We start from the raw sequence: 16,630 nt of genomic DNA on the forward strand, positions 1-16,630 counted from the left end.
GTGATGGTGACGATATTGCTGGTATGATACCACGATCAATTGTTCCTACTTCCAACTGATTGCCAAAAGAAACGTCAATTTCTTAGCCTGCTTTATCCTAAAAACGTATATATCTTTAACGTGGTGACTATTTTAAAGTACATGGAAACTCGGCTGAACATCATTTTTGCACAAATTTCATCGAAATAGTAAACGTCTGTGCATCGCCAAGGTTGGTGCAGTTTATCGGGAGACGACCATGAACCAATTCGGCGTGCCGCGTTGCTATTGTCTTTCTATTTGTCTGTGATTCTTTAGGATAGATAAAAAAGCTGTAGTGACTCGAAATTTCGTTGGCATGCCGTCTTTCCATGTCTGAATTTATTGCATTACCTCTTCGTAAAAATGTCACTAGATCACGCATCGATCGCGATCGCGATCATTATTTTGCGAGCTAAATCAGCGACACAGCCGTACTGTGGCGGTGACCCTAAGTTGACCCAAGCGCGTTCGATGGACGCCATTATAGCACCGCTGCGATATCACAGCTAAGAATTACCGTAAAATTGCTCGCGTATTAAAGGTTCATTAAAATTGTCACATTTAGTGTGGGTCTTCCAAAATTGTTACAATTATGTCCTGATCATGTCCGATGGCTTTACTTTGTGTCCACTTATGTTAACCTTAACTGAATCGGGTCAAGGAACTACGAAGTAATACTGAAAATGGGTCAGTAGAAATCACGTGGAGCCAATTTCTGATTCTGATTTGCTGTTAACATTTTGCATAAGGGACTAGAAGTTTCTTCAATGGGGTAGCTATTCACATTCAGGAAAACCAAAACCAAATTTAGTATTTCGCCCAATTCGTAATTCCCATTTGCATTATAGATTACAAATAAGTTTGGCCGCAAAAGATACCGCGCTGAACGCGTCATTCTTAATTCAGAAATAGAATGCTAACAGAGCAAATTCAGGATCGAAATTTGATCCAAAATTAATGTAAATAGTCAGGTGAAACGATGACATCATGCAATTTGCCCATATTTCGACCTTCATTCTCTGATTTCTGGGTGAAATAATGATTGGCCGAATAAAGTCACGGATAGTCCCCCACAATCAAAGATTGAACTACACATGTGGTGTCCATTGGTGAGAAAACTAATTGTACAACTAATCACTGTTTAGCCGATTTTGAATTTTAAAAGAATACTTGAAACAAAAGAAAGACTGCTCGTTCGTGTAGGGACGCGGACATCACCACCGAGTGATGAACCTCCATTGCACAGTTGTTTGTCCAGAAACGTCACTGTACAGAAGCTAGCTTCGTGTCCTCTTCACGTGCAGATTGTAGAGGGGCACAGGTGCCCGGAATTGCGAGTGTAGTTATCTCTGTGTATAACACACCGGCAATTCCAGGCACCTGTGGTAGGGGGGGACGATGGTCGAATTACTAGACGTTGGTCTGACAATGTTCTCATTGCCACACAACCAAGTGGCTGTCTTTGAAGTTTGATCAATATGAAAATGCAGATTGTTAAACATGAGTTCAAGGTTGTAGAATGATGCTCAGGTATGTCTAGAAGAGTTGGAAACAAGGATACGTGTGCGAGCGGTATGAGAATGCATAAAAGCATTATGGGCATAAATTTACTGGTCGGTGTTCGCCACAGCAAATACAACCACAGGCGCTTGGCACATTGCTGGGACAATAATCGTATTTAATATGTAGAATGTCTATATTGAACCTGATTATTCAATAAAAGAATCACCCTACGCGATATTAGTGTAGGCCTATAGGCCTACATGTTGACTGGCATTGTACCTATGGCTGCCTGGCTCGGGCCCGGCGAACGCACTGCATAATCATCAATGTGTAGAATGTCTACATGACTTCATTATTTATTAAAGAATAACGGTGCGTGATATTACTGTACATGTCAGCTAGCTTAACCGAGGGGCTGTAGAGCTCTGCAGGGCTTGGACCCGGCTTTTGTCCGTTGTCCACTGCTGCACAGACAGGAAGTGAAGGCGTGAAAGTAATTCACAGCCCGATTTCATAAATCAGCGAAATTCACGAACTGTGAGCGTTTCCGGTGATAAAGACTGGTCAACGGTCAGATGGTTGCATAAACAATCGATCGACTGGCCTCTTTTGCCTAAAATCATACCTTACCCTATGCTACTGGCGAGAAATCGTCCTGAAATCGGCTGGGCACACCAACCCAGCGCCGGCCATTTTGAATAAGCTGCATGCAATGTATGCGCCTGTGCATACAACCCTTGGCAGATGACGTCATTGCTCTTCTCTCATTGGGCGCGTATATTGAATGCAGCTCATTCAAAATGGCCGGCGCTGGGTTGGTGTGCCCAGCCAATTTCAGGACAATTTCTCGCCAGTAGCGTAGGGTAAGGTATGATTTTTGGCAAAAGAGGCCAGTCGATCGATTGTTTATGCAACCATCTGACCGTTGACCAGTTTTTATCACCGGAAACGCTCAGAGTTCGTGAATTTCGCTGATTTATGAAATCGGACTGTGATTTACTTTCACGCCTTCACTTCCTGTCTGTGCAGCAGTGGACAACGGACCAAAGCCGGGCCCAAGCCCTGCAGAGCTCTACAGCCCCTCGGTTAAGCTAGCTGACATGTACAGTAATATCACGCACCGTTATTCTTTAATAAATAATGAAGTCATGTAGACATTCTACACATTGATGATTACGCAGTGCGGTCGCCGGGCCCGAGCCAGGCAGCCATAGGTACAATGCCAGTCAACATGTAGGCCTATAGGCCTACACTAATATCACGTACGGTGATTTCTTTTATCGATAATCAAGTCGTATATAGATATTCTACATATTAAATACGATTATTATCCCAGCAATGTGCCAAACGCCTGTGAATACAACTGAAGAGTACAATCCTGGTTAAATCCTATCCTAGATGTGGCCTCTTGGAGGCGCACTGCTAATACTCTGTGCAGCGATAACTTCATGGACGGCATTCCATGTGAGACGATTTGGGAAAAAAGAGAAATAAAAAATTGTGAAATGTCCCAAAGCTGGGTCGGTCTACAACGTGCCAGTTGAAGAAATGATTTCCTGGTTTTACCCAGGTATACATATTATACATAATAATATACATAATAATAGTTTGTAACATCATGTAAACTTACATACCCGCAGACGTTTCGTACTTGCATACATCAGTTTAAGCAAATCCGTTCTAAACCTCATGAATGTCCGTGAGTTCGTTGCCCCTCCCCGTTCAACTTCGGGTCGGAAACTGAACATATCTGCGTGTCGACGTGTTCGCGCACATCATTACACACGTGATAACGAGTCAGTCTCGCTTCTGCGTCCCACGGCCGTGCATTTATAGAAGGATCGTGATTAAACATGGTGAAGGCAAAGAGATTCATCCTAGCCAAACAATTCGACGGATTTCCAAAGGACAGTGACATACAGCTCGTTGAAGTTGAACTTCCTGAAATCAAGGATGGAGGTCAGTATTGCTTACATAAATAACCAGCTATCTACCTGGTCGATTTTGGTGTGGGATCATGTAAGTTTTAGTAAGACTGTTAGAGAGGTAGCCGTGATTTAGCGCAGCGTGCTGTCGCGTATCGATCTCGCTCGGGTCAAGGGTTAGCGCCACAGAAGCTGTGGCATACGACTCTGCCTTGCGTGCATATAGACCCAAGCAGTGATATCTGAGTCAATAAATTGCATTGCCGTCTACCGTTAGTCTTCTTTGACATTATCATAAGATGTCTTATACACAGTTCACAATCTCGTTTGCGTTTCTCATTACTGGTTAACAATACGAGCGATCCGCTTTGCCGTTCAGAGTGTCCCTCCGTTATCAAAAGCTGCTTCAAAGGTTAGCGTAGTTGTGGCACTAAACTTGCGGACGTATACATAGTTTCGTTACGGCGTCACGCATCCCGTGTTGAGCCATCGACGCCGTACAACCCTCTACAACTAGCTGTGTAAGAGACATAGCCACTGCAGCCACCTGGTTTAGCAGCCAGGCCGATCGCAAATGTCTGCGGTTCAGCAATACTGACGTAGTGCAACAGGTTTAAAGGTCGTTGTTTATGGATACCGAGACACGTCCTTCAGTGGAGGTTGTCCACACACACACACACACACACACACACATACACACACACACACACATATATATATATATATATATATATATATATATATATATATATATATATATATATATATATATGTATATATATATATATATATATAAGGTACTGCGCTCAAAGGTCGTATGGGACCAATGCAATCAGTGTAAACTCTGTATTCAAGGTATACGTTGATTTATGACAGTCAAAACATGTTCATCAGAATGTACATCGTACAATTTAAGTTGGAGCAATGATGAAGTGATGCATCTAGATGTCGTGCATGTAATGCAGTCACACTTTTGATAACCCTTTCCTTTTAGTATTCGTTAACGGTACAGGGACATTCTCGATAGAGGGCTTGTCGTCACCATCGTAAAATTGGTATTATAAATACCTTAATCATAAACCCTTTGTGGTTAATGCATTTTCCTCATGTCTCGCTCTTGGAAAGGCAAATTGTCATACCGTATTTTTTTATCCCGCATAAAAGAAACCTACACATACACATAATATAATGTTGTGGTGAACAGCAGAATACGAATAGAGTTAAGATAAGCGTCCCTCGTTTCATCTGAAATTTGTATTCAACGCTATTTTCGCTGACTCATTTTGACATGCGACAACCATTTTCAATGACAAGTTACTGACCGCACGTATCACAGTTCGAGATCAATATATAATTGTGATAAGGCTTCAAAAAGGTGAACACTACGCTTGATGTTCCGACCAGCTTCGACCTTCTCATCGTCACATTTTATGGTTACTAAGATAACACGGCTGTATTTCATCAGAAGCTGCTAGGCCTCCCCCTGTTCGACATTTACAGAGCGTCTGTCAATTCAAAGAATGACATTTTGACTTTATTGCTGTATTCCATCAAGTAGGTAAACTCTGTGTTGGTCAAGGAGTTCGAAAGGTATAGCGTGAATCAGCATTGACGTGCTATAACTACAGGTTAATAATATCCAAGACATTCCAACCAGAAATTCTAGCATAACAACTACTTAAGCATTGACATATAGCAAAAATCCTCTCAACTTAAACTGTCATTATATAACAGGATCTAAACTGAAATCATACAATAGTCCAAAAACTTCCGGATAACATTTAAATGGCAGTGCTAAAAATAAAGTACTCTATAGCCATGGCTATGCAATAATGAGTCTGGTCCCCTGCCCTATTTCTACTGCTGGCTGCGCTGCAGCGGTAGAAATGGGGCAGGGGACAGACTGCGCAATAATCTGAACACTTTTAAGAAACCGGTCATCGAGGAACAATGGCCTCATCATTCAGTTTACAGTCTGATCTTTCAACACTTCATTACAGAATTTCTATGCGAAGCTGTGTACCTCTCCGTTGATCCCTACATGAGGTAAGAAGTTCTGAATTGATCCAACGGTGCCTAACGTCAGTGTGTAACGTATTGACAGCAATTAAGGTAGAACGCACCTCGGGGACAGACATTCGGACTCTCAAACTTTTACAATTCTCTTCTGATATACCACATGTGGGGGTTCATTTTAAACCTCTTGGTGAAAGAAAACTTTTCACCGGCTTAGTTTTTCGAAATTCGAAAATTTTTATTTTTCTCCATAGAGTTAACACAGGGATGGCGGCCATTTTGAATTTCTAATATCGGTAAATCTTGGGTAATTTGTTTCTCTAGTATCAAAATTTGCACGGTGACCCCCTATTTTTATTCTTGATTTTGAAAGAGAATGATTGAAAGATTCCTTGAGGAAAGTTAGAGCAAAAGTTTAAGTCTTTAACTTTCGAGGTGCATATTACCTTAAGTGTTACTGTCATCAACATTTTAACTAACATTTGGTACCAAAGAGAGCTTATTTGGTAAGTCGGTTGCGTCTGTTTACCTGTCTGCCTGTCTGCCTATCTGTCTGTCTGCCTGCCTGTATGTATGTATGTATGTATGTATGTATGTATGTATGTATGTATGTATGTATGTATGTATGTATGTATGTATGTATGTATGTATGTATGTATGTATGTATGTATGTATGTATCATACATACATACATACATACATACATACATACATAAATACATACATACATACATACATACATACATACATACATACATACATACATACATACATACATACATACATACATACATACATAAATACATACATACAGTATGTATGTATGTACGTATGTATGTATGTATGTATGTATGTATGTATGTATGTATGTATGTATGTAGTGTATGTATGTATGTATGTAGGGCCCCCTATGTATCTATGTATGTATGTATGTATGTATGTGTGTATGTATGTATGTATGTATGTATGCATGCATGCATGCATGCATGCATGCATGCATGCATGCATGTATGTATGTATGTATGTATGTATGTATGTATGTATGTATGTATGTATGTATGTATGTATGTATGTATGTATGTATGTATGTATGTATGTATGTATGTATGTATGTATGCATGTGTGTATGTATGTATGCATGTATGTGTCTAAAAATCCCTATTGGTTGCTTTTAAATTTGATAAGCGAGGGTCTTACAGTAGATGTAATATATCTGGTGCTGCAGGCTCCACGGTTAAGAGAATTAATATGCGTATGTCACTTATAACAGACTTTAAACTGGGAAATATACAGAATAAATTGTGTTGTGCAAGGTAGCATCCATCAAGTCAGTAACATCTTCAGCCAAGATTACCTTTGTATGTCTCAAAATAGAGATAACACATTGAAATCTGAAGACTTAGATTTTACTATTTTACATGTTGGTGACGATTCGTACAAAAACAGCAATCAAAGACCTCCGAAGCAGTTAAGCTTATAGCTTTTGTTTAAATTAGTTTCATGATTTGTAATATTACAAGAGGACACATTTGCTTTGTTATGGATGATTGTATCACTAATTTGATGTACCAGACTGCATGGTGTGGGTGTGTGTGTGTTTTGTGTGTGTGTGTGTGTGTGTGTGTGTGTGTGTGTGTGTGTGTGTGTCCATTACAACATTTGCCAACCATTACATACTTCGCCTGCTAATGCATTTGACATTGTACAAGCTGAGGTTCATAGAAGCTATTAAATAATGTACGTAAACTCACTCTCGCCTGTCACATCTAACCAAATGCGAGCAAAGTGTCATTGACGTTATCTTTGTCTCTACTAGTAAGCTACTCACTGCTGCCAAAACAAAATGCAGTTTTTAAAGCCTACCCAGACAGTTGAGCCATCCAAAAATTCGCTTTGGAGAACAGTATGCGTTCAAATGAATCTGGATAACAATTTGATTTGGTTAATGTAAAGAAAATTGAGAAAAGTCACCATTTTTTGAAAACACAGAAAAGACGTTTGAAGTTCGAAACTTTTTTCGATAGTGGTTTCAAAATCATTATCAACATAAGGGTTGCTGTCTGCAGTTCTCTCTACTATATAGGGCACTTGTTTCTTCGGCCGCGAACATAAGCATTTACTTCCACAATAAGTGCAAGCAATAACTCTTATGGACAGAGCATCCTGGAACAAAAAAGGCAGTATTAGTCAAAAAAGCACAAGATTTGAACCGCCCAGTCTATGCATTTTAGTTCCTTTCAATCTAACATACCAATTAGATATATTCTTTAACAAAATTTTGATCGAATATAGATCCAAATATCTCCTAAAAACCATTGCCAGTAGAATAAAGTAACTTACCTGAGCAAATATTAAAAAGTCATTTTGAAGTTGTCATATCGTCGTATTTACTTACAGCAAATATCAATTTTTTTTGTTATAGAGCCTTCAGTTTTTCGTTAAAAGAGGGTGATGTAATGTATGGTCAACAAGTAGCAAAGTAAGTACTTGGTGTCCATCGATCGTTTTACCAATTAAGCGCTTTAAAATGTTTTCCTTTTGCAAGAATCACACCTAAGTTTTATCATGTGATTTCGTTATATTTTCTTTTACTCTCTACGGATGTCGCTTTCAACACTCGAGCCTTGTGCCACATCGGCTCATTCCATCACATTTTTCTATGGACAGAAGAGATAAACTTACGTCGAGGTTTCTAATGCTGGAGACAGCTTTATGTATCAGGGAATCGTGACATTGAAAGAGTAAATCCCTCGACCGGGCATTGCAGTTAACGCCCTCTCGCGATGGATCTTCCATGTCCTACATCGGAATACACTTACGAACGTACACTGATTTTATTGCTTGAAATAAATGCTCACACTTACTGTCTTCATATTAACGGAACTCCATGACAGCTCTTTAGGGTTCTGAACTTCACCTTTTATTGTATCCAGAAAACAAAGGATGAAATTTACGTCATGAACAATTCTCCAACGTTTTATTAACCGTACGCACGGAGTGAGATTCTCACAGGTTATGGTGGGCTATGAACAAAATCGTGTCTCTGATTGGATGTTCTGAGGTGTACGTCAGAGCTATTCCGTGCCTGTGATTGGTTGTTCTGAGGTGTACGTCAGAGCTATTCTTAAATCCAAGTCGTTCTTTGTGTTACCGTAAGGCCTACTAATGTGATGACCTTGACAACCATCAATGGCAGTACACTTTTCTCCATGTGATTTGCAGAGTTATTGAAACTAAAAATGCGGACTATCCTGTGGGTACCCATGTTATTACAGAAGTGATCGGTTTAGGCTGGAGAAGCCACTTTGTTTCGTCTGAGGGCGTTGTTACTAAACTTGACCATCCCGAGGAGATACCACTGTCACAAGCAATGGGAGTCTTAGGTATGGTAGGGTAAGTGTCAAATGCTTAAGAAATGTCAGTGTCTGTCTTCCAAGACGCAAAAAGTCTTTCTTTGCAAGAAATTGTTTACCGCATCAGTTTTTGTTTTGCTGTCAAATCATGGTCACACACACATTTTGATTTTGAGGTGGAGAATTAGAGAAAGGGAAGTAGCCACGTGCAAACATATCTGGATTACAAAGTGTTCACAGTGGTCGTATGGTCCCGCACGACCTTTGAGCGCTGTTCCTATATCGCCCCTTCAAAGAACGCTTGCTTCTACTTATTTAAAAGCCAGTAGAGTTAATAAATTACCTTAATTTTTGAAAATAAGTGACATAACATTTCCCCAGATTAATTGAGTTAAAAGCAGTGATATTGGCCATTTTGAATTCCAAATATCGGTAGATGTTAGGTAATGTGTTTCTCCAATGCAACACTTTACATGGTGACCCCTGAATTCTACTTTTTTTATTTCTAAAGGTAATTGTTTGACATTTTCTTTGGGAAAATTGTTAAATGTTCAAGTACTTTAATTTCCTGGCGTGTACCACGTGAAGTAAGGAAATAGGAAACCGCTGATAGTAAATACGAATGTTCCCTACTGAATGCATACCAATGATTCAAAAACCAATTCATCTCAAGTACACTGTGATAACTGAACGGCTATCTTCATCCTGTTTCCTACGATTGTACCGATGTCTTTCAAGCCATCACGGAAACTATCGCGTACAATTTCAAATCGTGGTCTTCTTCCAGATCAACAAAACATGAACGTTTAATTAAATAGTGGCAATAATAATAATAATGTAAAATAATTTCAAAAGTGCTAAAAAACCAAAGAAAGTTTGAACTCTGAACGGAAAAGAATCCTTGAATACATGAAACCAGTTAGGGTAATAATAGAAGCAAGAAACTAAATTTGCATTAACGTTTACTTTATATCTCTCTTAGAATGACTGCGTACTTTGGATTCGTGGACATATGTCAACCGAAAGAGGGCGAGACAGTCGTTGTCAATGGTGCAGCCGGTGCTGTCGGCAGTCTGGTCGGGCAAATCGCAAAAATTAAGGTGATCCATGTTTTTGTCAGAACATTGTGACCACTGCTATGGTGTATCATCATTACAGTGCTAACAGAGTTTAAGAAATGAAATTAAGATACCGATCTGAGTCACATAGCCTGTATGTTATTTTATCATTTCTGTTTACGGGGAACGTTTCAACAACATCGAACACGATTTGAACTAATTTGGGATAATTGGATCTTCATATTTTTCAAATTTCTCAAAAGTGTTTGGTGCCATATAGCTGAATGTTGCGATATTACAAATTACTTATAAAAACAAGTGTGTGACTTAAAAAGGAAAGTAGATGCGGTTACATTTGCAGATTAAATCGACATTACTTTACCATCCAATTATCCCAGATTAGTTCCAATCGCGTTATGGAGACTTGACTTTTGACAAATCGTCAAACATCTGTAGATTTATCACGCTAAAGGAGGTACTCGATTACAGAGTTTACTTGTCAACTGTCGTCATATTGTGAGCTATACAACGTGCTTTTTCATTTGCTAAGACGGAAATTAATGGCAAGCAAGGCCATATCAGTGAAAACTTTACCGAGTGCAGAACCGACTTTAACTTGACAAATTGATACACCGATGTTCTTGTTGTTGTTCTGTTACAAAATATTTCCGCCTTCATCTTTCAGGGATGCCGAGTGGTCGGCTTTGCCGGATCCGACGACAAAGTCAAGTATTTGAAAAGCCTTGGCTTCGATGAAGCATTCAATTACAAAACCATAGATCTGGATGAAACCCTCAAGAAGGCCGCCCCCAACGGCGTTGACATCTATTTTGATAACGTAAGGCGATATAAAACAATAAGTGTGTGTCCGCTAACCCGATCTGCCTCAGGGGCGGGGTCAAAAGTTCAATATCTTAAAAGAAACTTAATTCTAGACCTTAAGTTTTGTTCCAACACCCCCTCCCCCATCCCCTTGAAACTTGACTTTTGAATGTTCAATTTTGATCAGAGGTTCCCATTATTTCCTTACTGTGACACTTCCAATCATCCTTAAACATACTCAGGATGGGGACATTGCAAATAACAACAATATCCATACGAAAAACATTATTTTTTGTCGTCAGAGGGATAACAGTCACTAAATATAAACAACCAATAACAAAGTGTTTTCTTCGAAAAACAACAACAACAACAACTTTCTAGCTGTAACAACAACAACAACAACAACAACAACTTTCTAGCTGTAATAACATCGATGTTTTTGATATGGGCGATGTTTCACCAACGTCATTCGATATTGATAAGGGAGGGATAGCGATTATTGACGTATCTCGCCCATCGTGAGGTAACAGTTTTTGATGCTAGGGGAAAGTAACTCACTATGGACGATTATGGCGTGACCACCAAACTTGCTCTAAGTCTGTTGGCTTAATTAAGTCAGAGAAAAATAAAGAAATTTTTCGTTTATCTATTTGAAACATTTCGAAAAACCGCCAAGCGACCTCATGAGCTGGGAAGCTGCTAACGCCGCTATGGCTTTCTATCACATTTATATATTTTGATCGTCAGAGACGAATGGCAATATCCTGCACATTGACCCATGACCTGAGTATTTTTTTTCTGGTATGCTGGTTGAATACATGGACTTATTCTGAGAGACTGACGTTTTCGCCGTCTTGTTTTTGTGAGAATCGAAAATATGGAGTTTTGAACATGGGAGAGCTGCCATTTTAAATGTCGGTGAATTTTATAGGTTTAATCTGTTTCTTTTTGCTTAATTCACAATGACCGATGATTGTTACTCTTGACTATGAAAGACAATGTGTTAAACTTTCCCTTAGGAATGTCTGAGCAACAGTTGAACACTCGTTTCACTTAATCATGCCTCTCTGTAGTTTTAAGATTTCCACGTGCATGTAACTTGACCGTTGCGTTACCATACTTCGGTGTTGTAACATGTAGAAGTCGGCCTGTCGTTATTCAGGCTTTACCTCTGTGACAACAAAGTAGTGTAAGACCTAGGTGCTTCTCACAATCATCCGTTTATTAGTTTTTCTGAGTTCCTTACTCACTGGAGCAGATATGTAATCATTTTTAAATAGCTTACATCTGATGTTTTCACTTCTGCTGATTCTATTTTGTGTGTTCTTTAGGTCGGTGGCAAGTTTTCGTCGATTGTACGAAATCACGTGAACAAATATGGTCGTATCAGTCAGTGTGGCTTCATTTCACAGTACAACCTAAAAGAACCGGACATGCGTAAGTATAATCCCTTACGTCACTTCCGGAATTCGTATCAACAGACATGTAAAACAGACTTGTAAATTATCATCGTCCTTGAAGGTAAAATTCCCCTGAGGATAGATCTTTAAACTTTTCAAGTTTCTTTTCACCCACCTACCACTTGAGGGCGCTTATTTGAAAGCTCTTGGAGTAGGAAAAATAGTTTTTGGAAAAATTTATTTTCCCGATAGAGTTAACACAGGGATGGCGGCTATTTCGAATTTCGAAAATCGGTGAATGTCAAGTAATTCGTTTCTCTAGTGTGAAAATTTGCAAGGTGACCGCTGATTTTTATTCTTAATTTGGTAAGAGAATGGTTGAAAGTTTCACTGGGGAAAAAATTGAGCAATAGTTAGAGGCGCATACTACCTCCATTGCTTAATTGTAAGTATGGCAGATGTACGACGTAACTTTTGGGGGGTAAAGGTTCTCGACACGGCATGTATAAGCTTAAATGCAAGCGAACAAAGTCAGAAAAAAAGATGATATCTTTCAATAAGTGACAAAACATTTTTGGGAGTTCTTAGTGTATTTTCTTCTCTCTCATGTATTCAGTTTTGACGGGGAAACTAAATAAACATGCACTCTCGATTGTAAGCCTACATAATTTTCAAATATCATTTTGCTATCATTTCCTGGTTGTCACTGCACTGAGAATGACGTCACATGATTTTTCCTGGGTTGGTTTTCACAGTTCCTTGCTTTGATAGCGTGATGGTTTTCAAAGAGATTAAATGTCAAGGTTTCCTTGCCGAATCGTTTTCGGACAGATACCCTGAAGGTAAAAAATTCATGGCAGAATGGTATTTGAAGGTAAGCTTGCACTACTTCCAGAGGATAATGTCACTTGTTCACATATCATTGCTCCTCGGCAAACGCTTGTCTTACTGTTGGACTGTTAATTTCACACGAAAAAAGTGCCGAGATTTGATGGAAGTGTGTGATAGAAGTAGATGCGTTTACTGAAATGATGTCATGAGAGATCACATTGCGTGAACACTGATCAAGAATGAGAACATACCCTTCCTCACAACGGAAAGACCTTGTTTTACGTACTTAGGCACATACCACTTCTTGGACATAATCATCCTGCGAATAACACACACCTTGCCTTAATAGAATGGAGTACAATGGAGTACAGTTTTAGATAAATGAAACCATCGCGAAAATGAATAAATGATCATGACCATTAATTCATTTTCGCGTTGGTTTCATGTATCGTATCTAAAACCGGGGTCTAATATATGCATGGTCACACATTCATTCAGTACCTTTCAACATGTCAAACAATATAAGCAGTATCTCGTATCAAACAAAACTCATGGAAAATGGCCTACTTTGTCCCTTTAACACAGAATTTCCCGTTGAGCAACACACTATGAATGGCAAAGTTCGCGTCTCGAAACTTTTACACGCCGATATTTAATTTCAATTTTATCTCTGTCCTGCTTACAGGGAAAACTAAAACTAGACGAACACATCACGGAGGGATTCGAAAACATGAAGAAGGCGTTCTTCGAGCTGTTCACTGGTGCCAACACCGGCAAAGCATTGGTTACAGTTTGAGGGCGTACTGCAGACACACTGCCTGACTCTCTTGTCAAACCACCCTCCGTGGGACATTAGCCAAACGTATCCGGTGTAGTTCAACAAGGTGGCAGCGAAATCCAAGGGAAGGCATCACTTGCATACAACCGCTGTAGGGTTAGTTAGGATTGAATCGGGCGACAGACTAAATGGTACTTGTCATACATTTAATTTCCGTCGTGTGATCTGTAATGACTTTTGCTACTGAAATAAATAAAAGTGAACATTTCTATCACGGCTTATTTATTCCTTAATTGTGGCTTGTGTATTAGTGGCTATTTTTTTGTTCAGTATCAGTCACTGCTGCTTCAAATACAATAATATTGTCAATTGTTTGCACGGCGCTAACGGGTAAACATGGCAGTCTGTTCCAGAGTTGTTTTTAATAGGCGGATGACATTACCGAGTTGCTGATCAACGTGTACTTGGCTTTAAATGAAAGGCTACTCAGTACCGTATCAACACATGACGTTATGAAAATGTTAAATGAGCTACTGGCATGATATTACCGCTCAGTATGTCCAAGTGCTTCACCACGCACTTCACAATGGGACTTTCATATCAGTGGGCGGGAAAAATTTCGTTTTCATTTTACTGTGGGCGACTTGAAAAACGAAGTGGGAAATTAACTTCGTCAACTTGTTTCCGCTATACTAGAGAAAGTGCTCGTACACAGAATTAACGTCGCCGATCTTGGTTTATTATGAACGAGATTTTTTCGCAGAAAAGTAAAAACAAGTCAATATAAACCTGAAAGATAGCACACTTTAGACTGAAGGACACAATCAATGTAAAAGAAAAAAGGCAGTAGGAATTTTTCGTAGCGGGACTGGAGAGTTATGGTTGTTGGAGGGAGACTGGAAAACATTTGATGGGAGGGAAAGCTCACTAAATCCTACCAAATATGTTTTGACCGAAATTCTTTTAAATGCTATTGTTAAATCTATATACACTGGAAATATCTTTGGTGAAAATTTCTTGAAGTTGACTGGTTCGATGCCCCTGGATATTGAAACAATATACTTTGACAGACTGTTGTGTAGGTTGTCCAGCCAGTATAACTACCACTGGGCAAAATGCTCGATATACAACAATATTATACATATACCGATTCTGTACATTTGTCAATACGTTAAAGGGAGGCGGTCGTCGGAACTGCGCGTGTGCGACTTTCTCGTTTACAAACAATGTATTTCATGCATGATATCTGGATGCATCACTTCAACATAGCTGCAACATTTATATTTTACGATATTCATTGTTAACAGACATGCATATGCTTGAAGCATGTTTGCATCTAATGTGTTATAAACGAGCGACCAAAGGCTAATATAGACCCCCTGTGTTATGTAGAGAATAACTATTTGTGACACATGTGTTGATGAAGGTGGAAATCCTTGATAGCTCATTTTAGGATGGCCTGACAAAAATGGCAAAAATAGCTGTGAAACTACACAATTGAAAGTTTCATCATAACTTGAACGTATCACATTAAGATAATCCCTGAGAACATGTCAACCGAAGCTATGAGACCAGTACAGTAGTTTTTTGAGAAACAAGTGTTTGGACCAAAAATCGCAAAAATTGTCCAAAAAATACAAATTGCCGATTTCATTATAATTTCAATATATCATATTCAGATAACCCCTATGAACCTGTATATCAAATATTAAAGCTATCAGGCGAACAGTTTTTTTTGAAAAAATTTTGACCAAAAAAGGCAAAATTGCCCCAAAATTCAAATTGCAGATTTCATCATTATTTCAATACATCATAAATAAGATAACCCCTAGGGACCTCTGTGCTAAATATGTAAGCTATCAAACGAGCAGTTTTTGAGAAAGAAAATTTTCGACCAATAATGGCAAAATTGCCCCAAAATACAAAATTTGCATATTTCATCATAATTTCAATATATTACATTTTGATCGTCGTTGGATCCTGTATACCAAATATTAAAGCTGTCAGACAAGCGGTTTTGGTGAAATACATTCGTTGGCCAAAAATGGCGAAAATTGCCTTAAAAATACTAATTTGCATATTCCTGCACGATTTGACTAAATCTGAAATAAGTCATCCCAAATATCAAAGCTGTCTGATCTGCAGTTTTGAAGAAGATTTTTAAAGATTTATTTACCAAAAAATGACAAAAATTGCCTAAAAATACAAATATGCAAATTTCACAGATTTGAACAAACCTAACTGAGGTCATCCCAAGTAAACGCATATGTAAATTTCAAAGTAATCGGACAAGTGGTTTCAGGGAAGATATTTTTACCAAAAACAGCGAAATATACTCCAAAAGTACAAATATGCAAATTCACCACGATTTGAACAAACCTAACTGAGGTCACCCAAGTGAACTGCATGTCAAATTTCAAAGCAATGTAGTTACAGAGGAGAAGGCAATTGTTGACGGACGACGGACGACGACGGAAAATCAACCTATTTGATAAGTTTCGCGTCGTTGACAGTGAAGCTAAAAAAATATATGCATTACATATAACACAACTGTGTTGTTCCTTACGTCAATGTATGAGTGTAACGCCCTCCCTTGTAACAGGTGCAGCCAACGAACAAGGCACTTTTAAAAAAGTCCTTACTATGATTAGATATATTGTGCATGACAAATTATTTATTATTATTATTAATTCTTTATTTCGGACAATGAGCATGTCCATATATATAAATGGTTACAGGATTGGCAAAAAGAATGATACAAAAAAAGTTACATCAAGAATATTCATTTATGGGTTAGACCATAAAGACATATTTCTGAACACAGATTAGAAGACTGAATTTATCCATCTTTTCCTCAAGTCAGAAGTGAAGTACACAACATCATTCACCTTACGTATAATTAGGTTCTCACTCATAGAAACCC

General features: G+C 38.7%; 1 protein-coding gene across 2 annotated transcripts; it reads left to right on the forward strand.

Moving 5' to 3' along the window:
* Positions 1–2,335: 2,335 nt before the first annotated feature.
* On the forward strand, positions 2,336–13,981 carry LOC139129613 (prostaglandin reductase 1-like). Of its 2 annotated transcripts, none has more exons than XM_070695284.1 (9): positions 2,336–2,387; positions 5,450–5,495; positions 7,888–7,944; positions 8,688–8,858; positions 9,801–9,918; positions 10,562–10,714; positions 12,030–12,135; positions 12,854–12,972; positions 13,615–13,981. In XM_070695284.1, exons 2-9 carry the CDS (start codon positions 5,491–5,493, stop codon positions 13,723–13,725), a joined length of 840 nt encoding a protein of 279 aa, XP_070551385.1. In that variant the 5' UTR covers positions 2,336–2,387; positions 5,450–5,490; the 3' UTR covers positions 13,726–13,981. The 2 variants fall into 2 exon arrangements, with proteins under 2 accessions (XP_070551385.1, XP_070551378.1); XM_070695277.1 differs by lacking the exon at positions 2,336–2,387 and adding an exon at positions 3,267–3,483.
* Positions 13,982–16,630: the final 2,649 nt, after the last annotated feature.

This window comes from Ptychodera flava, chromosome 1 (genome assembly GCF_041260155.1).
Source record: "Ptychodera flava strain L36383 chromosome 1, AS_Pfla_20210202, whole genome shotgun sequence".
Classification (NCBI taxonomy): domain Eukaryota; kingdom Metazoa; phylum Hemichordata; class Enteropneusta; family Ptychoderidae; genus Ptychodera; species Ptychodera flava.